The following is a 24,222-nucleotide window of genomic DNA, read 5'->3' as shown; positions in this document are numbered from 1 at the left end:
AAGTGGGATCATCCCCCTGAATGTGACCTTAGGTAACCTCCCCCATTCTTCTTCCTTGGGGTGACTATCCTGGATGCACTCCCTGCTGGAAAGATGAGGTACCAGAGAGATGGGGGTAGGTATCCCAGACACACTCCCACACACCCACACCAACACACCCCCACCAGGACTAGGCCTACTCAGACTAGCCTTTTCCAAAGACACTTTATCTCCTTGGATTAACTGACCTAGGAGAGGATCTTGATCCCCTGTAACTGATTGTTTTAACTTTGGCTTGCTAGTTGAAACGGGAGCAAAAAAAAAAAGCCTTTGGTGCCCGTCACCCGGGGCTAAGGCTCACACCTGTCATCCTATCTACTCGGGAGGCTGAGATCTGAGGATCACAGTTTGAAGCCAGCCATAAGCTGGAAAGACTGTGAGACTCTACTCTCTATGGAACCACCAAAAAGCCTGAAATGGAGCTGTGGCTCAAGTGGTAGAGCACCAGCCTTGAGCCCAAAAAGTCAGAGACAGCTCCCAGACTCTGAGCTCAACCCCACACAAAGAAATGGCCCTGTCTTGTTGCCCACAGACTGCCCAAGCTTAGAGGGCCCTATCTTGGAGTGTGGTACAACACCTGTCCCTGGGTGGTGTATCAGTTCCTTCAGAAATCCGGTGGTGGAAGCCAGGCCTTCCCCTTTGTGCATTCTCAACCCACACTGGACAGAAGGCAGGGCGTGATAAGGCCGGAAGCCTGCAGAGCAGAGAGGTTCCAGCTCTGCCAAGGTGATCAGAACGGGCTTCTTAGAGGCATCACTTGAAAAGGGGGACTTATTTAACACGGAGGAGCTGACAGGAAGCACAGAGAGCAAAGTTGCCGCAGATGATGGAAAACATAGCAGAGCGTGTTCATTTCCAGCCAGGACTGTTGGTGAGAAACTCGGTAGAGATGTGCAAGACTGTCTGGAGACAGGCCTGATGGGTCACAGAAGAACAGCTATGTAGGGCTTGGATTGTGTTTTAGAGGTAGACAACTTGGCTAGCATGCAGGAAACCCCGGGTTTGATTCCTAGGTCCTGCATACAGAGAAAATGTCAGAAGTGGCACCGTGGCTCAGGTGGAAGTGCTTACATGGAGCCAAAGAAACTCGGAGATACCACCCAGGCCCCAAGGCCAAGCCCAAGGACTGTCAACATAAAACAGCTCTCCAAGGGACCTTGGTGACCGGTGGATGGCTATGCCCTGTAGTTCTTAATAGATCATCTATGCTTTGTGTTTCCTTCTTTGACAGAAGGGAGATGGACACTCCTTCTGCCCTGGACACTCGTAGACCCATTATCAGCAACCCTCCCAACGTCTTCCACTGGGACATGGAACAGCTGGCCCCAGAAATTGTCAGGTACTGGTTGGGTAGCGCAGGGGGATACAGGGAAGGCCCCAGAACTCCTAGTGGGTCTGATCTGCCCTGGATGACCAGGCCATCCATAGGAGGCAAATGGGAGCTTAGAGAATGTTAGTGATGTGGAGGGGAGCCTTTAATGCCCATGGTCCCACCCAGATTCTGAGCCTCCCTTTGTTGTCCCTGAGGGAGGTAGAGGGGTGTTTAGGTGGTAGCGTCTAGAGGAGGAATAGCTGGAAATTCTGAAGGATGAGACACCTTAAGCAGTGTGCAGGTGGCTCACACCTGTCATCCCACGCCTGTCATCCTGGCCACTCGGGAGGCTGAGATCCAGAGGACCTCATTTCCCAGACCAGACAGGAAAGTCCCAGGAGAGCCTCAACTCCAATCTGCAACTGGCAGTGGTACTGTGGTTCAAGTGGTAGACCACTGGCTTTAAGGAAAATTAGAATTCAAGGACAGTACCCAAGCCCTGAGTTCATGCCCCACAACCAAAAATCAAAGAAAGGAAGGAAGAAAGAAAGACACCCCTTCCTTGTTTGCAAGAGATGTTGAGGTAGTGGGGTTGCTATGTTTGGGAGACCAGCTGCTGGCCTCACTGTACAGACATTTCTAGGAACTCCCCAGATTTGCCCCAGTGTGAAACCACAGTAGGGTGGGTTGTGTCTTACCAAGAACTCCATAGGTCGTGGCCTGTGGCAGGCAGGGAGTGGGTGAATGGGAGTAGGGGTGGGATGTTAGTGTCAATTATATGCTCTCCATCCATGGAAGAATGGTTTTGCATGCTGGTGTCAAAGTCTGAAGTGAAGGATTGCATGTGGTTTGTGGCCTGACGAGTTGGGTTTCCCCTGGGTCTAAGAAGGTGGCTGAAGCCAGGCGACACTGGTGGCTCACACTGTGTCATCCTAGATACTCAGGAGGCTGAGATCTGAGATCAAAGCCAGCTTGGGAAGGAAAACCTGTGAGACTTTATCTCCAGTGAACCACCAGAAAGCCAGAAGTGGCACTGTGGCTCCAGTGGTAGAGTGTCCACCTTCAGCTGAAGAGCTGAGGGATTGTGCACAGGCCCAGAGTTCAAACTCCATGACAGACAACCAAAAATAAGGTAGATGAGTTTTCTGCATAGTGGTGTGTACTTTTAGGAAATTCCAACCTCTGTTATGAGCCATTCCAGATGTGTGAGAGGCCATGAGTTTTGTCTACAGTTGGTCTGAGGATAGTAGTGACATCTTCTTGGGTGTGGGATGTTCAGAGTGCTCAGGGACTGCTGAGGCATTGGCTACTTACGTGTGTGTGTATGTGGGTGTGTGTGTGTTTTCCCTCTTCTTACTCTGTGCACTTCCTGGGTGCCTGTTTGACTCTTTCTGCCTTGGACAGTGCTCCTCCTCCATGCCAAACTTGTACTTTAGCCCCCTATCAAGGTCAACAATGAGTCCTAAATTGGCAGAGGCCTGCATTTCAGCTTTATTTTGGGACCAAAGTCTGGCCTGTCCAAATCTTTGGGCACCTCCAGGGGATTCTGGGCCAGCAGGGCCGACTGGCATAGGGTCTCCCCTGCCTCTGGGGGTCCTTAGTCATGCGATATCTTGATTTTTTCTCAGTTGGGCCTCTGGCTGCACATCCCTCCCTTCAAGCTGGCAGTGAAGTGGAGGAAAGGGGGTTTCTGGTGGCTCTGGCCAACTTGAAATTGATAGCTGACTGAAGGCTTCCCAAGCAAGGAGGGTCCGGGGCTACATGGGAGATGAGACCAAAGTGGTTTGGAGTATCCATTGGTGTCTAGGAAATGTCAGCGTAACTTGTCGCAGGAAAGTCTATCTTCCTGCCCCAGCTTGGCCTCTCAGGTCCTTCTAGACAATTCTGGATGTCCAGAACACAGAGACACAGACTTTAGATTCTAAGTCCAGGGAACTGGGGCATGAGAGACTGGTATGGCCAATACCTCAATGTTCTGGGGCATTAGCCTTGACCTGGCTATGCCCCTCTTGTTGAAAGTTCTCTTAATCCAGTGTGGCCACACACTGGTCACTTGTGGCAGTGCTATGAAAGTGGCAGAAGTGGAAGTGACCAAAATCTGGATTTATGGCCTGATTGGGGATGGGGTGGAGGCAAAGGGTGTCTAAAAAAAAATCTTAGAGCTGGAACTCAGGGCCTACGCACTGTCCCTGAGCTTCCTTTGCTCAAAGCTAACACTCTACCACTTGAACCACGGCTCACCTTTCATCTTTTTAGTAGTTCACTGGAGTGAAGAGTCTTACATACTTTCCTGCCTGGGCTGGCTTCAAGCTGCCATCCCATGAGCTCAGCATCTTAAGTAGCTAAGATTGCTGGGATGAGCCATTGGGAACTGCTAAGGATGTTGTGTGTGCTTTTTTGTGCATGAGTGTGTGTATGTGTGTGCATGTGTGTGTGTATTTGCGTGTGTGTTTGCATGTGTGTGTTTGTTGTTTACCGAGGCTTGAACTCAGAGCCTATGTGGTATCCTTTAGCTTGTTTGCACAAGGTTTGTGCTCTACCACTTGAAATACAGTACACATCAGCTCCCAGCAGCCCCTGACTGTGTCTGGGCCATGGCAGTAAGTTCCATAGAACCTGCTCCTCCATCCGTGCACAGGGCCACAGGACCAAGGGAAAGGACATTATGGATGCTCTTTTGTAGTCAGCCCACGACTGAAGGCCTTCACTGGACCCCAAGCACTGGTGAGCCCTGTAACTCCAGGGATAGTGAATGCTACAAGCACCAGGCAGCCGGCTGTGGATTCCTGAACCCACAAGACTTTCATGAGCCCAACTCAACACCCACCGGAAGTGTGCTGACAGATTTGCACTCTTGTGATACCTACGTGAATAGGCTTTACCTGCCATGCGATCTTCTGCCCCTCCTGGCCCAGAGACATTGATTTACTGCTCAGACCCACACTGTACCCATGACAGATTCCATTCTGATGAGCCAGACGATGACCTCCATGCCCCAAGGCTGGACACTTCTCTGACAATGTGGCTCGATCTGTAGGCAAAGGCCTCCAAATGGGCTGCTCTCAAGACTTGTAGGATACCTAGACATTGGGAGAAACTCAGGGGTCCACTGGAAAATACTCTGCTTAGAGGCACAAAGTGAGATCCAAGCAGGCCAGGTGTTGGTCATAGGGCTTGAACTGTGGGCCAGGGCGTTGTCACCTAGCTTCAGCTTACCACTTGAGCCAGAGGGCCACTTCCAGTTTTCTGGAGTTTCAGAATTCCCCGGACTATCCTCCTTGGCTGGCTTTGAACGGTGATCGTCACATGTCAGCCTCCTGAGGAGCTAGGAGGACAAGCATGAGCCATCAATACCTGGTGATCTGGCCTTTCACAACAGTGGACAGGGAGCTCCTGAAAGATTTTCTTTATTTTTTCTGTGCCAGTACTGGCCTTGAACTCAGGCCTGGGCTCTGGTCTCCTAACTTTTTCCCTCAAGGTTGGCACTCTACCACTTGAGTCATAGCACAATTTCTGGGTTTGGGTATAGTTCACTGGCAAGAAGAGTCTCACTAAGTCTCACTAAGCTGGTTTTGATCCATGATCTCTGAACCCAGTCTCCTGAGTAGCTAGGATTTACAGGTGTTGAGCCACTGTTGGCATTGGGCCAGAAGCTTTTCTTAAGCAAGAGTTCTTCCCTGCATTTGCCCTTACTCCTCAATGCAAAGGATGCCTGAATGTCAGGAGCTGTGAAAAATAGGCTTCTAGCCACAAGAAATGGCTGGGGTCCATGGTGAAAAGTCAAGCTAATCTTCCTCCTGGGCCTCATTCTTGGACCCCATCCTCTTCCCTTCCTGTGACTCAAATACAAACCTTGACCCAGACTCGAATGTCCTGCCAGATTTGTCTGAAGCCACAGAACATTCATTCCACCCACACCACTTGCTCTACACCACACCTCATGACCTTTACCCATGTTGTACCTTCTGCCTGAGGCTCTCTATCCTGTTCCACGCCTTAGAACTCCTGTGGAATTTTGGCACTGGTTATATCACCTCCTGGAGCAAGTCTTTCCTTCCTTTTTCCCTATAGAGATGGAAATTGTGCAGGCTAACAAATGCTCTATCTTGGTGTGTGTGTGTGTGTGTGTGTGTGTGTGTGTGTGTGTGTGTGTGTGTGTGTGTGTTTGTCTGTGTCTGTGTCTGTGTTTGTGTCTGTGTGTCGGTCCTGGGGTTTGAATTCATGGCCTGGACACTATCCCTGAGCTTTTGTGCTCAAGGCTAGCACTCTATTCCTTGAATCCCAACTCTATTTCTGGCTTTTGCGGTGTTTAATTAGACAAAAGTGTTTCATATAGACTTTCCTGCTTGTAATTGTGATCAGAACTCAGAACTCAGCCTCCTGAGTAGCTGAAATTACTGGGGTGAGGCACAATCACCTGCCCTCTACCTCTTTCCTCTAACCTTGGCCCTCCTGTGTACCAGAAGAATATATCTCACCAGGCTCCCTTTTATTTTTTGCCAGTGTTGGGGCATGAACTCAGGCTCTGGGCATGTTCCTTAGCTTCTTTTGCTTAAGGCTAGTCACAGTGCCACTTTTGTTTTTTTCTATTACTGTGGTACTGAGAAATTGAACCCAGGGCTTCGTGCATAGTAGGTAAGCACTCTACTGCTAAGCCACATTCACAGCCCAAGGCTGACTTGTAACAGGAGTTATGAGGGTGGGATTTATTGGCTTACCATTTGGCATAGAAATCGCTGACTATATCATAACTTTGCCAAGATTTGGGACCAGTCTATGACTCGGCAATGAGGAATGATTAATGTGTGAGAGCCACCAGGCCCCAGAGGCCTAGGCTCACATCCTTCAGAGGGATAGAGAATATAGATCCAGAATCTTCGACCACTCCTGGAGGCAGTGGCTGGCTGCTAGGTGTCCCAATGGGACACCTCAGCTAGAACATAATGCATCCGTTGCACATACCAGCCCAGGAGAAGCTTTCGGGGCTTCAGTTATTAAATGGCAGAGGGATGTTTTGTTCAAGCTGCCGGCTCAGACTTAGTACTCTCTGAGGGTTTTCCCCAGCTGGCCCAGTTTAGGGCAGCTGGGCATGGGCAACCTGCTGAATGCCCATCATCCATACATCATCCATCCATACACAGAGACATGGAGTTACTGCTGCCTTTTTTTGGGGGGGGGTGCAAGTGTTGGGTTTAACTATGAGCCTAGGCCTTGTCCCTTAGCTCCTTTCGTCAAGGGATGCACTCTGCAACTTGAGCTAAAGCGCCATTCATGGTGTGGTTTTTTTTCCTGTGATCTCATAGAAATAAGAGTGTTGCCGACTTTCCTGCCATGGCTGAATTGAAATTGGCATTCTCTACATCTCAGCCTCCTGAGGTAGGATTACAGGCAGGAGCCGCTGATACATGGATTTCTTTTCTTCTTGTTGTTCTTTTTTTAATCGTGACAATCTGAAATCTTCAAGGTGTCATTCCAATGGTTTGAATTTAAAGTAAACTACCCAGTCCTGGAGTTCACATGCTAAGACTGCTACCCACAAATGGAGGGAGATCCTGACAAACTCATTCCTATTTTTGTGAAAGCTAATGGAATGTTATAAAATAAATAATTAAATTTGCAGTTAGTTCATGATTCTATTTTAGAATGCCACGCAAATATTATTGGATTCATGTCTTCCATTCTAGCACCATGGTATGATTCCCGTAATGAAAAGATATTAGCTAATTTTTAATTAATGCTTTTATAAGTATTCTACCATGATACTTCATTAAATAGTGGCATAATGTAATAACTAATTATTGGTAATAAGATACATAATTGAATATCCTCACATTCCCTCTTTTTCTGTATATATATATATACACACACACACACATATACCTATCTATACATATCTATCAATGTATATATTGGGCACTACTGTGGCTTGATCAAAGGTCCTCAGAATTTCCTCGCAGCTCAGTTTGCTGGAGGCTGGTGTGCTAAGACTGAGACCCCATTTATGAATTTGGCATTCTAGGCTGTGAGTTAAATTCCCAGTAAGGCCAAAAATTTATCCATGAAGTAAGAAGCCAATTTGACAGAGTTTTTTCTTTTCTCTAAAAGTCCTGGGTCTCAGTACAATGTATAATCCATATGCAAATATAATCTAGGTGATATGATGTAATAAATGAAGTGTTGCATGTATAATGCTAAATAAATAAGTGTAATAAACCTTATATGCATTAAACCCATGTATGTAAATACAACTCATATATGAATATTATGCTGAGGCTTTAATTCAGATCCTGGGAACTGGTCTGAATTTCTTGTCTTTAAGGTCAGTGAGCTTCTCCTTCACCCACAATGCTACAGAGTTACCCAGACCTTGAGTTCAAATCCCAGGCCTGCCAGTACAATGATGCAAATTCCCAGCCAGGGCTTTATTTATTTATTTATTTATTTACTTATTTGCTAAGCATGGAGCTTGAGCTTGGGTCTTGTCACCTCTGCCATACCAACCCTGGTTTCCTATTACCCGAGTTCAAATCTTGAGGCTGGCAAAAATAATAAGGAAAAGGATAAAACTGAGAAGTTCAAGAAGGTAGTTTTACTTTTTTTCCTTTGTATTGTGACCATCTTCGGTCTAAACGACAAGGCCCAGAAAGTTCACATGACCTTGCCTTGCTGATGTTTGGTAGGCTATTAGGGAAGCGATAGCCAAAACCTGCAACTTAGGCCTGGAGGTCGAATCCTGGGACTGCCACTAATGAATGGTGGGATGGTCTAAGAAAGGCATTCTGAAATTATATTCGTACAAATGGAATGCTATAAAAGTAACACTTAAATTAGTAGTTAGTGCATGATATTCATATTATAAAATTATACACAATTATACTTCGTTGACCAATTTCAATTAATACTTTATTATTTATTCAGTCATCATACTTAAAAAAGAAGGAATAATTTAGTTGCTAATAATTGGTAATAATATCATATATGCAATTTCATAATATACAGTCATCTCTCTTGTTTTATACATATACATTTATTTATCTATCGATTTATCAAACTATGGATGTATCTGTTTATACACTTGTCACTCCTGGAGCTCAGTGGTAGAGTGCTCCCCTAGTATGTACAAAGCCCTAGGTTCGATTCTTCACTACCACATGCACAGAAAAATCTGGAAGTTGAGCAGTCCCTTATATAATTGAGCTCTAGCTTTGAGCATAAAAGCTTATAATTAGACTCTTACTCAAGACCCAAGACTGGCACCAAAAATAAGTATATAATGTTCTGAACGCAACCATATAAGGATAAGACTGCAAATACCTCATCAGAGAGCAAGCTGGGAGTCTGATGCTGACAGCTGCTATCTAACCTGACTTAGCCAGAGGTAAACCGCTGCAACCCAGCTCCATGGAACCAGATGCTGCTGGCTCACTCACCCCTGTCATCCAAGATACACGGGGGCTGAATCTGACACTGGTGGGTTTAAAACCCAGCCTTGGCAAGAAGTTTGCAAAACTCTGAGCTGTGACTCAAAGTGGTAGAGCTCTAGCCTTGAGCTAAAGATCTTAGGACAGTAGCCTCAACCTTTCTGTGCAATCCCCGTGGCTAACTCTCCCCCACAAAAAACCCCATTCCTCTAAACAATTAGATGTGAACTTTATGCAGTTTGTGATGTGTTTCTGAAAGAATGGTGAAACTGATGAAAACATCCTAATTCTAATGATAGCTTGTGGGATACAGCTATGTGATGAGTCCTTCATGAGGTGTTGTGTGCTGCGTCCTTCACAAGGTGCATTCTTTCATCTGGTCCTTGTAAGAGCTCCACAACTAAGATGATTCTGCAGATGAGAAAGTTGAGACTCAGATATGTCCCCATGTTAACGCTAAAATTATGTATGTATTGAACTCTAATGAGTTCTCTCCTGCAGACAATTGTTTTGGTTTATTTTTCTCTGCCGTAAATGTTGAACTCAGGGCCTAGGCACAGATACTTCTCTGTTAGGCTCATGGCTAGTGCCCTATGAGGTGTAGCCAAGGACCCTAGGCATCTGTAGCTGAGGTCTGTCATCCTGCCTACTCAGGAAGCTCAGATCAGACAATCTTGGTTCAAAACTATCCCAGACACAAAAGGTCCTGAGACTCTTATATCCTTCTCACTATTTAGCAACTTGAAGTGGAAGCAGGGCGTCACTGACTCGGGCCTGTCATCCTAGCTACTCAGGAGCCTGAGAGCTGGGGATAATGGTCCAAAGCTAGCCTGGGCAGGAAATTCCTTGAGATGGTTATCTCCAGTGAACCACCAGATAGCCTGAAGGGGCGCTGTAGCTCAAGTGGTAGAGCTTGAGCTCAAGAACTCAGAGACAGCAACCAGGCTCAGACTTCAACTCCTCCAACTTACAAGAAACGAAAGCAAGAAACCTGAAGTAGAATGCAGGGAATGGATCTTAGGGGAAGCGTGCTTTGCATATAAGAAACACTGGGTTTGAATCCAAAGTATCACATCACTAGAAAAAAAGCCTGAAGTGGTTCTGTGGCTCAAGTAGTAGAGTGTTATCCTTGTACAGGTGAAACTGGAACAGTGCTCAGGTCCTGAGTTCAAGCTCCAGGACGGGTGCATGGGTGCATGCATGCGTGTGCACATGTGCACACACAAATACAACACACACACACACACACACACAGAGACCAGAAGTGAAGCTGTGACACCAAATGGTAAAGCAAAGAGCTTCTGCTCTGAGCTCAGGGTCAGCACTCTGGTCCTGTTTTCAATCACGAAACCTAGCCACCTAGGCCCTAACTAGGAGAGGTCAAAGGTTTCAAAACCTGATGAGCTTCACCAACCCTACATGACAGGAAGCACTCTGATATTACAATAAGCTTATATTTAGCAAGCTTCCGGAAACCTAGGGAAATACCATTGCCAATAATGAATCATTTCATTAGGTTCAGCTCTCAGTTGTCTGCCAGAAGGACTCTTGAATTAATTGTAGCAGTTTGTTTCAACACTGGGACATAGTCTAACAAAGACAGGATAAGTACAGGGAACTTGGCCTGACCTGAGAGGCAGCACAAATGAGAGCTTCTTGTCAAAAAGAGCACTGGGGAAAGAGCTTGGGGTACAAAGTGGCCTTTTTCTCCTGGCATTCAGAGTCTGCCCACACTAATTGCCCCAGATGAATTGTTTGTTACACAGTTGTACAGGAGTGAGGTTTTATGTCTGCCTGTTCCAACAATGAGGCAGACTTCCTCCAGCAGCCTGGGGTGTAGGGAAATGCTCAGGCTACACTGGGAACAGTGAGGGGGAGCCCCAGAACCAGCATTGACTTGAATGAATTCTCTATGCAATGAAATAATTCTATTCAAACAAATTTCCTATCTGGGTGCCTTTCAACATAGCAACTCTGGATGTTCACCGGTAGAAATACATGCATACATACACAGACACATGTAGTTACTGGCTTTTTTGTGTGGCAGGTCCTGAGGCTTGAACTGTTAGCTTAGACATTTTCCCTGAGCTCTTTTTGCTCAAGGAAGCATTTTATTGTGTCTTAAACCATGATTACCCTAGGCTGGGGTGCAGCTTTTACTCCCACAGATGATCCAGGGATCCTAGGACCGAATTCAACTCCTGGCACTGGCGAGAAAACAAAACAAAACACATCAAACCAAGACAAATGGAGGAGGGAAATAAACAGCAAGTTGTACACAACCGTTTTACCTTTGTTTCCTTTGCAATTGACCATCCTGGGTCTCAATGACTCCTCTTGAAAATTGAATGTGACCTAGCATGGCTGAAGGCTGGTAGGCTGTCAGTGAAGCCTGAGCCTAACCCACACACCTAGGCCCTGAGTTGGATACTGGGACTGGCACCTAAACACTGCTGAAGATCCTATGTTCCTATGTGTAGGAACACTAATAGAATGTTTGAATTGTACTAATTGAATTAATAATTAGCTAGTCATTCTAGTATAAGATTGTATGCAATAAATTCAAGTCACTAATTAATTTAGTACTTTATTAAGTCTTCTACTGTGATCAATTAATGAAGGCATAATTTTAGATCAAATAATTGGTAGTAATAGAATATATGAAAATCAGATATAGATATCACTTTATATAGTTATGTACTAGAATCTACATAAATGTCTGTCTCTGTATACATTTATAGCTGCATATACATATGTAAATACACACACACACTGCATCTACACATCTATTTGTTTATATGTTGGCTAATCCTAGGGCTTGATCTCAGGTCCACAAATTTGTCCAACAACTTCACTTGCATCAGACTGGTGTGCTAACATTGACCCATTCATGAAGTGGGCCTTCTAGGCACGGAGTTCAAATCACAGAACTGCCAAAAACTTAATTCTGGTGAAAGAAGCCAATTGTCCCACTTGTTTTCCTAATTGGTGAAAATCCGGGGTTTCAGGAATGATGTCTAATACACAGGCAAATCTATGTCCTATGTAATCTGATGTAAAAAACGTTATAGGCATAATCATACTCACTAATATACATAATAAATAAAACACAAAATGAATATCTACACTAATCGCAATATACAGTAAACATGTGTATGTAAATTTAAATCATGTACTTAAAATATATGAGTGCTAAGACTTGAGTTCAGCCCCTGGGAACAGATCTGACTTTCTTGTCTTCCAGCACGGTGAGCTCCCCCTTCCTCCACACTGCTGCAGATTTACCCATTGGGTGCTGGGTGCTGATTTTTTCACGTATTGCTGTGTGCTGAGTCCTTCAGAGTGCCATTTGCTGTGTCCTTCACAGGGTGCATTCATTCATCTGGTCCTTGTAAGAGCTCCACAACTGAGATGATTATGCAGACAAGAATATTGAGGCTCAAATAACCTGAAATGGCTCTGTGGCTAAAGTGTTAGGTCACAAGACTTGAGCTAAAGAACTCAGGGAGAGCACCCAGGGCCCAGACTTCAACTCCTGCAACTGACAAGAACAAAAACAAAAAGACAGAAACATACTAACAAACCTGAAGTAAAGGGCTGTGAATGTGCCTTAGGTGTAGAGTGCTTTGCATATATGTAACCTTGGGCCTGATTACTCAGTACAACATTCCAAGAATAAAGCCTGAATTGGCTCTGTGGCTCAAGTGGGAAAGGGCTATATTTTTATAAGAGAAATTAAGTACAATGCTCATGTTATGAGTTCAAGCTCCAGGACTAGTGTATGCACACACACACACGCGCGCGCGCACACACACACACACACACACACACACACACACACACACACCAGAGAAAGAGAGAAGGGGAGAGAGAGAGAGAGAGAGAGAGAGAGAGAGAGAGAGAGAGAGAGAGAGAGAGAGAGAGAGAGAGAGAGAGAGAGAGAGAGAGAGAGAGAGAGAGAGAGAGAGAGAAAGCAGAAGTGAAGCTGTAATACAAAATGGTCAAGCAATAGAGTTCTGTTCTGAGCTCATGGCCAGAACCCAGGCCTTGTGTTCACAATCAAAACCTAACCAATCAGGATCCAACAAGGAGAGGTCAAAGATTTCAAAACCTGATGATCTTCACCAGCCCTATATGACAGGATGTATTGTGATATATGCTTGGATTTCCCAAGCTTCAGGAAACCAAGGAGAGGCATCATAGCCCCATCATCATCTGCAATGAAACATTTTATTAGGTTCAGCGCCATAATTGTGTTCCAGGAGGACTCCTGAATTACAATTAGCACTGTATCGAACATGGGAACATAGTCTCCCTAAGGCAGAGTAAGTGCAGGAAACTTGGCTTGTCAAGGGAGGTGGCACACATGAAGGTTTCCTGTCAAAACAGAGCACTGGGGAGAGAGATAGCTTGAGGTACAAAGAGGCCTTTTTCTCCTGGCATTCAGAGCCTGCCCACACTCATCCTCACTAATTGGCCTGGATGGAGTTGTTCATTACACAGCTGTACAGGACTGAGGCCTTTGGTCTGCCTGTCCAGACAATGAGAGAGACTTCTTCCAGCAGGCCTGGGGTGCAGAGAATCTCTTAGGCTACACTAGGACCACTCATGGGATCCCCAGAACATGCACTGTCATGAAAGCTGTCTCTGTGCTATGAAATCACTGAATTGAGAACAAATTTCCGAGCTTGGTGCAATTCATAATAGCTACTCTGGTGTTTCACCAATGGGAATGCATCCATACACAAAGACATGGAGGTAAAGGCTCCTTTAGGGGGGCAGGTCCTGGAGTTCAACTATGAGTCTATGGGTTGTCCCTGATCTCCTTTTGCTCCAGGGTAGTGCATTAGCCTTGAATCACAGTCCCACTTCTGGGCTTTTCTGTTGTCATTTAGAAAAAGCATTTCAAGGACTCTCCTAACTGGGCTGGATTCAAACTGAGAATCTCTACATCTCATCCACCTGAGGAGCTGGGATTATAGTCAGCAGACACTGGCACCTGACTTTCTTTGCTTCTTCATGTTTTAATCTGGACAACCTAATTTCTTCACAGGGTCGTTCCAATAGTTTGAATTTATAAGTAAACTACCCAATGTTGTTTATAGCTGCTTTCTCTGAGAAGGATTTTCTCTCCTCATTTTCCCCTGTGGTCACAGTTTAGAAGCCAAAAGTGGGAAATGATTGTCATAGGATTTGGGAGCTAAGGCCCACAGTTCATGCTAGCTCTGTCACTTAGCTTTGAGCTACAGTGAATTTACTGTCTCGGATTCGAGGACTGAAAGCTGGAGTGATCCTAGTATTGTCTGCATTGCTCCTTTCGCCTATAAAATAATCTAATAGTTATGAGTGTATTTGTCTCTAACCTTAAGTATCTAGAACACACTAGAAGCATCTTCATGTTTCTGATTTGCTAGTACCTCCCAAGATTTAGACTAAGGTTTTGTGTGTAGTGGCTTCTCATTGAATCCATGAGGAAAGCCTCTTGAAGACTCCTCAGGAGATCGCCATCCAAAGCCAGCCGGAGCAGGAAAGTCTGTGAGACTCTTATGTCCAATAAACTACCAGAAAAACAGAAGAGGATCAGTGGTCCTGAAGGCAGAACTCCAACTTTGAGAGAGCCGAGCAGGAGATACAGGACAGACCAGGCATGCCTGGGTTGACTTTATATCCACTTAATGACCAGATGGCTGGAAGTGGATCTGTGGCGGAGGTAGAGCCTCAGCCTTGAGCAAAACAACTGAGGAATGCATGGGGCCCTGAGTTTAAGCCCTGGGATGGCCACACAAATTCAAAAAGAGAAGGCCAAGTTATGTGCCAGTACCCTACCTATTTATGTGTGTATATTACCTCCCTGAGTGCACACAGATCATATGTATTGCTTTTGCTTTTATTTACTGATTTATTTTTCAGATATGCTTGTTGCACATACCACATCATTTTCTTCATTTCTGGCCATGGCTTTTCTCTTCCATGGTTCCAGACCTGTGTCCTTATATGATTCATCCTTAAACTCTCAGCAGCCCTTATTTAAATTTTATTATGAGGCCAAGATAAAAACAGTCACAAATCAGGCAGGAGAAGAGAAGATCAGGGTTCATAGAAATAACCAGCATTCAGAAAATTAATCTTGGGGACATAAATTGGTAGCATACTTACATAAAAACTACCATTAAGAAAAAGATGAGGAGGCTGGGAATGTGGATTAGTGAGAGAGTGCTTGCCTAGCATGCAAGAAGCCCTGGTTTCGATTCTTTAGTAGCACATACACAGAAAAAGCCAGAATTGGTGCTATGGCTAAAGTAGTAGAGTGCTAGAGACAGTGCCCAGGCCTTGAGTTCAACCCATGGACTGACAAAGAGATAGCTAGCTCACTCGGTAGGTAGGTAGGTAGGTAGGTAGGTAGGTAGGTAGGTAGGTAGGTAAGTAGGTAGGTAGGTAGGTAGGTAGGTAGGTAGGTAGGTAGGTAGGTAGGTAGGTAGGTAGATAGATGATAGATAGATAGATAGATAGATAGATAGATAGATAGATAGATAGATAGATAGATAGATAGATAGATAGATAGATAGATAGATAGATAGATGATAGGTGAATCTGGTCTTAGACTTCAAGAGGAAAGAAGGGAAAAATTCCCAATCATGAGGTTTTCTGCAGTGCTCTAGGCCACCAGCTTCGCCATCACACACCACAGAACAGGAAGACTGTCTCTCTCCCACTTCTCAGGCAGCAGAAGAGCCAAGAGGGCAGAGCCAGATTCTAACTCGGGTGCTTGGAGATAGTAGAGAAAGGGCTCTGCCTCTCCTTTGACTGGGGATTTGCATTAATTATGTGGAGAATGAAGGAAGGAGAATGGACTGGCAGAGGTAGAAGAAGGGCCTTCAAATCTGACTGAGTCAAAAACCTACTCCCTAAGACCAGAGAGTAGGGTTTTTCTACTCTGTTCCTCCCTTCTCCCCATTAAACCGACTCTCCATTATTACCGTAAAGATAGCCTGAGGATCCCTTCACCTGAGGGAAGATTAATTAGTCATCGTTTGAAGAGGCTGAGAAAAGCCTGACCCTGGTGTAACTCTAACAAATGTTTGAAGTTGCCCCCCCCATTGCTGGTTTTGCCTGAATGAATGAAGTGGTTTTGCAGCTCACTTTCCTGTTGAGTGTGTACATTCTGCCTCCTAATCCTACAGGCCTTGGTCTCTTCATATAGCACGGCTTTTGCAACTATTTTCTGTCCTTCAAATACAGTGTTACAATGGAGTAGTTCTTGATAACACGGCTAGGGCTTGGATCCTGAGAACTTCATTTGAATCCAGGATGGGTCAATAATGTTTCTTTCCTGCTTCTATAGCTTGAGAACTCTAAGAACATGTAGTGTGCAAGTAACCGCGCATCACCAAGGGAAACCCAGAAAGCTCTTGAATATCTGACCTTTCAGAAGTGAAAGTTAGAGTGTCATAGACTTTCCTGTCCTGGCTGGCTTCACCCTGTGATCCTGAGACCTCAGTCTCCTGAGCTAGGGTGACAGGCCTGAGCTACTTGTGCAGTGCTAGGTTCAGAACTGTAATGACATTGACAATAGAAGTCAAGTGCTTATCACAAAGGGTTTGGGGAGCATATTATGCCTTTCAATATTGGACCTTTCAGAACTCTGTAGGACACAAGGTTATAATGTTAGAGTCTGAGAGGCTGGTCATATGGATCTGCTATACTTGGACCTTGAGCCCTGACTCCAACTCTGGTGTACATCAATGTTCATTTTCCCAAAAATATTCTCATAATTAGCAAATAGGAAAAGTACTTTGATTATCCCTCACTCAGGAAAAGTACTTTGACTATCCCTCACTCTTTTTTCCAGATGTTTTTCTCAGACTGAAGCCTGGGCGCTGTCCCTGCACCATTCAGCTCAAGGCTAACACTCTACCACTTGAGCCACAGCACCATCTGAGGTCTTTTGGTGATTCATTGGAGATAAGAGTCTAACAGGCTTTCCTTGTGTAAGCTGTCTTTGAACTGTGTCTTCAGATCTCAGTCTCCTGAGAAGCTAGGGTTCCAAGAGTGAGCCACCAGCATCTGGCCCATTGTTTTTGCCAGTCCTGGGGCTTGATCTAAGGACATGGGTACTGTCTTTGAGCTTCTTTTTCTCAATTCTAGCGCTCTACCACTTGAGCCACTCCACAGCTTATGGGTTTTTCTGAGTATGTGGCACTGAGGATTCAAACCCTGGCATTCATGTATGCTGAGCAAGCTCTATACCACTAAGCCACATTCATTCCCACCCCCACCTTACAATTTTATCCCACAACTTGCTTATCCTCAAAAAAATCTTCTGAGTATAAATCATCTAAAGAAATCCTTATAGTAAGTTGTCAAAAGATAACTAAGAAAAAGCTCATACTTGGGAGAGACTCTAAACATGTGATGACTGTGACTAATGCCTCCATTTAATTATGTATCATGTTTCAACACATAATAATGTATTAATGAAAAACAAGTCAATGACCTGATTTATTGTGTATAATTTTATAATAGATGTACAAAACACAATAAATATTATGTGTATAATAATACTAAATACAATAAACTATGAAATAAATGAAATAAACACAAAAGCAATAATTATAATAATCAATATATAATAAACATGCATATGTACATATATATCATATATTACACATGTATTGAAATATTTTTTTACATTGCAGGCCCTCAATGCAGGCCCTGGGAACTCTAGCTTGAATTTCTTTTCCTCAAGGATAGTGAGCTTCCCCTTCACCAATGGTGTAAAAGAGTTACCGGGACAATGAGCTCAAATCCCTTCAATGGCAGAAATACTGGCCCCAGTTCCAAGACAGTGACTTAATATTTTTAATGGAAGCACTTATGTTTATTCAGTTCCATATGGAACATTTAATAAAAAGCAATGTAGAATTTTGTACAGCTATTTAGATATCCTTCCCTTACCCCCAAAGTGCTTCTTTGAGCACTACATTATTTTTTGTATGTTTTTTTTATTGTAAAAATGTTGTACAGAGGGGTTACAGTTACATGAACAAAGTAATGAGTACATTTCTTATTGAGCATTGTTGCTTCCTCCTTTGTTCTCCCCCTACATGTTGGATCTTCATCTGTCCCGCAGAAGGTGGACGGGGTCCGAGGAAAGGTAACTGTGCTGCTAGCTCATTCGCCAGCCTCCCGTAGCCCCAGAGACAGTCAGATGCAGCAGGGAGTCAAGTCAAGCAGGAACTCGTTTATCACCACGCAGCAAGCAATTTTTAAAGCAAAAGACCGAGTGGCATGGAAGGGGAGGAAAAGGAACCAACCAATCACTCTAGAGGTCATCCTATCATTCACCTAAACTTTCTATACTTTCCCTTCTGTCTTTGAGCTATTCAAGTACAGATGTCACTTTGCCTGGTTGTGGTACACAGTCAGATTTTAACATAAACAACTCGGACTCTGCCCACTAAACTGCCTCTCAGCCCCAACTTTGCTGTCCATGTGCCCAACAGATTCCCCCTTTTTATTTTAATGGCAGACCCACCTCTTTGCTGAAGTTCAGGTCAGGGCACCTCTTATGAGGTTAGTCCGATTGGCACCTCCTCTTTCCATGGTTCACCTAAAGTATGGTGTAATCTTCAGCACTGAGCTTATCATAATAGACACGGAGAGCCATGCATTGGCTCTCTTGGGCTCTATCCTTTTCGATATAACCGCAACCCCCACATCCTGCCCATCTCCCAGTTAATTATCCTTTTTCCCTCCTCAGTAAAGTTAATAAACATTAGCCTCACCACAGGTAGAAATGTCCGAAGCAGTTCGATTACTACTGGGACATATATAATAGTCAGTATCTTATAAGATTGACCTCTTTAAAGCATGGGAGCAGCCTGGGTATTGGGGGTACCATACATGAGGCACAGTGCATCCTCGTGGGCCCCCACACTCAGGCCGTCCTTGGTAAAGGGGGACTCAATCTCCAACATCCCAGGATCCTCTAGCCAGGTCAAAGGGACACCAGGTCAAAGGGACAGCTTCTCTTTTGGTGCTGTTGATGATTTCTCCATTGCCAGTGCTGATCACTGCCCAGGTCACCCATTGAGGTTGATGTGGATTCTGTAGGGACAATGCCAGGACTGGGAGGTTCAGGACAGCTAACAGCTGGAATATCACCATCTGCAATTGTTAGAGAACGCAAGAGCTTCTCAAGGGCTGATTGCCCTTGGGGATGGTTAGTAATTATCCTTTCAGCTTTCCCTCTTTTAAACACAAGCATGGACCAGCATAGCTGTTTTACTTTCCTTGTTGGTTAGTTTATCCTTGGGCTTCTTCCTCTATAGAGGAAATGAGTAAAAACTTAAAGTTCCTGGCCGGGACCAAATGGGGGCTGTCTCCCTTATGGGAAAAACATATCTGAATCCCCTGCCCATGATAACTAGGGGGTCAGGTCCGCTCCATTGTTGTGTCAGGGGGTCCGTCCACCTGACTTTCACTTGGGGCTTAGGATTTAGTTGTCTGCAGTGCTTCTGAAATCTGGATTCAATTGTCCCTTTTGAAAAATTTAAAATGTTAATGGTAAACAAAGCTATCTGTAACCATATATGGGGGTTAACTCCCCTTTTTGTTTTACTAATTGCTCATTAAGACATTGTTGATTTCTTTCTATAATTGCTTGGCCTTGGGGATTATAGGGATTTCCTGTAGTATGAGTAATATGCCATCTGTCAAAGAACTCTGACATTGCTTTATTAACAAAACAAGGTCCATTATCGGATTTAACTTGTGTTAGTAGACCCAAGGTGCCAAAACATTGAAGAAAATGTGCTTCTGAATGATTAGTTATTTCTCCTGTATGTGCTGTGGCCCAACATGCTCCTGAATAGGTATCTATAGAAACAAAAATATATTGAAGCTTACCAAAGTCTGGGAAATGAGTCACATCAGTTTGCCAAAGGACATTGGGTTTGAGGCCTCTGGTTGTAGCAGGGGTACTTTTAAGAAGGGCTGGCATGAGCATTATTTACCATAGCTAAGATATGGAACTAGCCCAGATGCCCCTCAGTAGATGAAGGGATCAAGAAAATGTGGTATATATACACAATGGAATTCTATGCCTCCATCAGAAAGAATGACATTGCCCCATTTGTTAGGAAATGGAAAAACTTGGAAAAAATTATAATAAGTGAAGTAAGCCAGGCCCAAAGAAACATAGGTCCCATGGTTTCCCTTATTTGCAATATCTAGTATATGTATGAATCAAGCGGAGAAGGTCAGTTAATGTGATGTTAGGAAAATGAATCCTTAGATATGTATTTTAATTTTTTTTTCCTTTCAGGCATTTGTTTCTAACGCATTTATAAGATTATCTCTTTGTAGTTTTGTATGTCCCTCCCCTACAGTATAACCCTTGCTTTCACTATATTTTATGTGAGTATAACTTGTAGAGGAGATGGGGAAAAACAATTCGTTTAAGGATACAGGTGGACCCGTTGCAACAATGAGAAGTACAAGTTGCCATGTCGAAAATGAGCTCTACAATGTTGGTGGGAGTGGGGAAAGCAGGGAGGATTGGGTGGGGGGTGGGGTGGAGGCTGGGAAGGGATGTGAAGGGTAAACAAAGGAGGAGGCTGCAATGCTTGATAAGAAATGTACGCATTAACCTGCCCATGTAATTGTAACCCCTCTGTACAGTGTGTTCACAAAAAATAAAAATAAAAATAATTTTAAAAATTAAAAAAAAGAAGGTTGGCATGTTTTACAGGTATGTCTATCCTTTTGAAGTCCTTTACAGGAATCTGAGGAAATCTGTGTTGAAAACCTCTCCAATTATTGTGGGTTAAATCATCTAAACGGGTGGCCTCTTGTAACATTAAAGCTTGTGGGCCAGTAGCTAACTGGTCAGCCCAATTATTGTCCATGGATAAAAACCCAGTAAGTTTTGAATGCCCTTTCAAATGTTGAATATGAATAGGGGCTCTCCATACATCTAATAGGCCCTTACGGGTGTCCATAAGGGGGAAAATAGGGTTTCCATCCAGTTTAATATGTGCCTAGGGAATATGAGGGACCAAGTTAATCATATATAAACTATCAGAATACAAATTAAAGGTTTTTTTTAATGTCTTGAAGGGCCATAATTACTGCAAACATTTCTTTTTATTCTGCTGATCCTTGACAAAGTTGAAATCTTTGTTGGCTTGGGGTCTTTTGTTGCTCCTCAAAGGCTGCATGTGCAGAGCCTGTTTTACCTCCATCAGTAAAATCATGTAGGGCGCCAGGAATAGGTGTAGGAGAAAATAGAGAAGTCATTATGAGGGGAATTCGCCATACCATGACTGTCCATTTAGATGACCCATAATGGCAGTCAATTTGAACTAGAAATCCTTCCAGGGAGAGAGCAGATTGAGCATTGGCTCAAGTGAGTACTCAACGTCTGCCATCAGAAAAGAAAAAACAATGGAGTGAGGATCAAGGCCATAATGCCTTTGGGCTTGGGTCCTTCCCATGACAATAGCATTGGCAAGTTGTTCTGCCTGAGAGTACATCCGAGGTGTGCCCCCCAGGGGAGTGTGAAGCCACTCTAATGGCTCCCCCCCCCTTTGACTTAAAACTGCAGATATCAATGTAACACCTGCAAACAACGAGAGGGAAATGGGCTTAAGAATAGAATACCTCTTAAGGGAAAGTTCATCCAGGGCTCTTTAGAACTGTAAAAAATATTGTCCGATGGTTGTTTGTAATTGTAATAACTTCTTGGGGTGTCCTGTCTTTTAGTCGGTTGAATAAGGGCACAAGACTATCTTTAGGGATGAGAACCCATGGCAACAGCCAATTGATTTCACCTAAAAGACTTTCAAGTTGGGTTAGGGACAGAGATGCTGCAATATCCAGCAAAGGCTTAAGGGGGCTGGCCTGAGTCAAGTTAAGTTGGGATCCGAGCTCCTTAACAGGAGATACTTTTTGAATTTTATTTAGAGATATTGGAAAACCCTCCTTTTTTAATATGGTGAGAACATGGGTAGAAGGCCCTCCAGGCGTCCCAGGTCTTGGTGCCTCAGAATTATGTCATCCATGTAGGCATAGGCAAGAGAGGTGTCTGAACCCAGCACAGGCCCTAAAAGTGTGACCAAGTATTGTTAGCAAAAGGCCAGGCTGTTGGCCATACCCTGTGACAGCACCCTCCATTCAAACCCCTGATCAGGATGGGAAAATATTCAGAGAAGGGATGGAGAAGGCAAATTTCTTGCAGTAATCCAGATGTAAGAGGATCAAAAAAAACTATCTTTAATATCAATTACAACCAAGGTATATTCTGAAGCAGGAGTCCAGGGCATACCTCTTAGGGCATTCCTACTAGCTTCATCCTTTCAGTTATCTTACATAGATCTTGGAGCATGAACCAAGCCCCAGATGCCTTTTGGATAACAAATACAAGGACTCACAGAAGGGAGTATGTGCCCAAGTTTTATCTGTTCCTCCACCAAAAGGTGGAGCACTACAAGTTTAGGTTTGGTCAATGGCCACTGCTCCACCCAAATAGGGCTTCTTGGTTTCCACCTAATGGGAGGCATTTGGGGGACAATTGCCTTTAGGATTAGGGGTGCACCCAAGTGGGTCCCTTAGGTTCTTCTCTGTACTTATGAAAGTTAAAAAAAATCCTTTTTCTTAACTCCCTCTAGATCATGTTTAAGCCATTGTGCTTCTTCGCCATCCAGGATATCATCATAGGATGCTCGATGGTCTGTAGTGACCACAGCATCCATGTGTCTTGCCCTAGTAAATTGGCGGTGAGGTTTTTTGCCACTAAAGCGCATATCTTTCCCTGCTTTCCATCTAGGCTAGTCCATTTCATAAGGGCAATCGACTCTTTGTTCAATCTGCCCTCATGTCAATTAGGCAGTAAAACTGCTTTACACCTAGGAAAATACTCATTTTAGGGCGGAGGCCTTCCCCGGGGGATGGTCCAATGGGCCTGGGTCATCCTGCCATGAGGCTGCCTGGGCCTTACAGCAGAGGGGGTTCCACCTTGAGCTAATAGGGTTGGAGGATGCCCCTCCCCTAGTTTAAAGGCTTCCCATCTAAATCAAATTTGGATTGACAATCCTTTTTCCAATGGTACCCCTTCCTGCACCTGGGGCAGGGTGTAGGGGGTGGTTTGGACCCCCCGGGCCAGTTGGCAGAGGGGCAGGGGGGGATTGGTGTGAACAGTCCCTCTTAAAAGGGCCCTCCTGTCTGCATTTAAAACATGTCCCTCTCCCTGATGGCCTTGGGGTTCCTTGGCCCTGGGCTGACAGAGCCTGGGTAATAGCCTCAGACATTGCAGATGTCTGAGCCTGTAAAGGTAAAGATAGTGATTGGGACTGGGGCTGTTGCATTCCACATCCTGCGAGGCCACCACCCATGTGCTCAGGGAACACTCTCTCAATCCCACGCAGGCTGTATGGTCTGCATTCATCCCTTCCCAAACCAGTAGCTTTACAAACTGATCTTGGAGGTCCCTTGCCAGTGACTTGTGAACACTCAGTTGGACTCAGTCTATAAAATCAGGTAGAGGCTCACCCAATTTTTGTCTCACTCCTGCTATGGGGAACTCAGTGAGCCCTTCATCCAATTAGTACCACTAGGCAAGTCCTACCTGCCTCACCTGGTCACGGTATGAGCCTGGTATTGTGGCCTATTGGATGCCAGTGGAGTACCCTTCTCTTGTCCTGGTTAACATGGCATAAGCAGTCGGTATTGTGGGTTGAGCTTCCCAGGTATTCTCCTCCTGCCCTCTGCATTCCTCCTTAAAGAAGACACACAATTTAATAAACTGAGAACTGGTGAGGACAGCTTTGGCCACATCTAGCCAGTCTTTAGGGACACACTGAAAATAAGCAATGTCCTGTAATAGGGTCTAGGCCCAAGGAGAGTTTGGACCATCCTCTACCACTGCCTTGCAGAGCTGTTAATATCCTTGGCTTCCCATGGATACCATTCCAAGCGTCTGTTAGCTCCTGGTGCCAGATTGACTGAATACGCTTGGGGAAGTGAATCCTTTGGCCCAGGGTCCAGGTTCCCTGGTGGCCATTCCTTAACAGGTTAAGACTCAGCATAGGTTACTTCCCTGGCCCTCGGCTTCTCCGTGGAAGGTCTGTAGGGGTCCATATCTCCCAGGTCCCTCTGTAGGGCTGCATAGGGCACTGTACCTCCCCCCAATTGGGGGAATAGGGTGAGGGCCTAGGATCGTCTGGGGCACCCAAGTCTTCTTTTACTTCCACTAGGCCTAATGTTGCCCCCTCCTCCTCCTTCTCTGAGATAGAATTACACATATTAAGGATTTCACTTACCCTTAGAGACCTCTTAACCTCGGCTAGAATATTTTCCTTTCGTGCCCCATGTTGGGTGCCAGATGTTGGGTCTTGGTCCATCCCATGGAAGACGGACCCGGTCCAAGGAAAGGTAAGTGCGCCACTTGCC

The 24,222-nt window shown here is 44.7% G+C and overlaps 1 protein-coding gene across 1 annotated transcript in view; it reads right to left on the bottom strand.

The window, feature by feature from the left end:
• Positions 1–2,922, bottom strand: part of LOC138812963 (zinc finger protein 280D-like) — a 36,177-nt gene extending 33,255 nt beyond the window's left edge. Inside the window, 2 exon segments of the mRNA XM_070001217.1 lie at positions 617–904; positions 2,709–2,922. Of these exon segments, the coding sequence (XP_069857318.1) occupies positions 617–904; positions 2,709–2,922 (502 nt within the window).
• Between the last annotated feature and the right edge of the window lie 21,300 nt (positions 2,923–24,222).

The sequence above is a fragment of the Dipodomys merriami genome, unplaced genomic scaffold, assembly GCF_024711535.1.
Source record: "Dipodomys merriami isolate MVZ:Mamm:240054 unplaced genomic scaffold, mDipMer1.0.p SCAF_572, whole genome shotgun sequence".
In the NCBI taxonomy this organism is placed as follows: Eukaryota; Metazoa; Chordata; class Mammalia; order Rodentia; family Heteromyidae; genus Dipodomys; species Dipodomys merriami.
The sequence above is the reverse complement of the archived record's forward strand: the minus strand, read 5'-3'. Positions and strand labels throughout refer to the sequence as shown.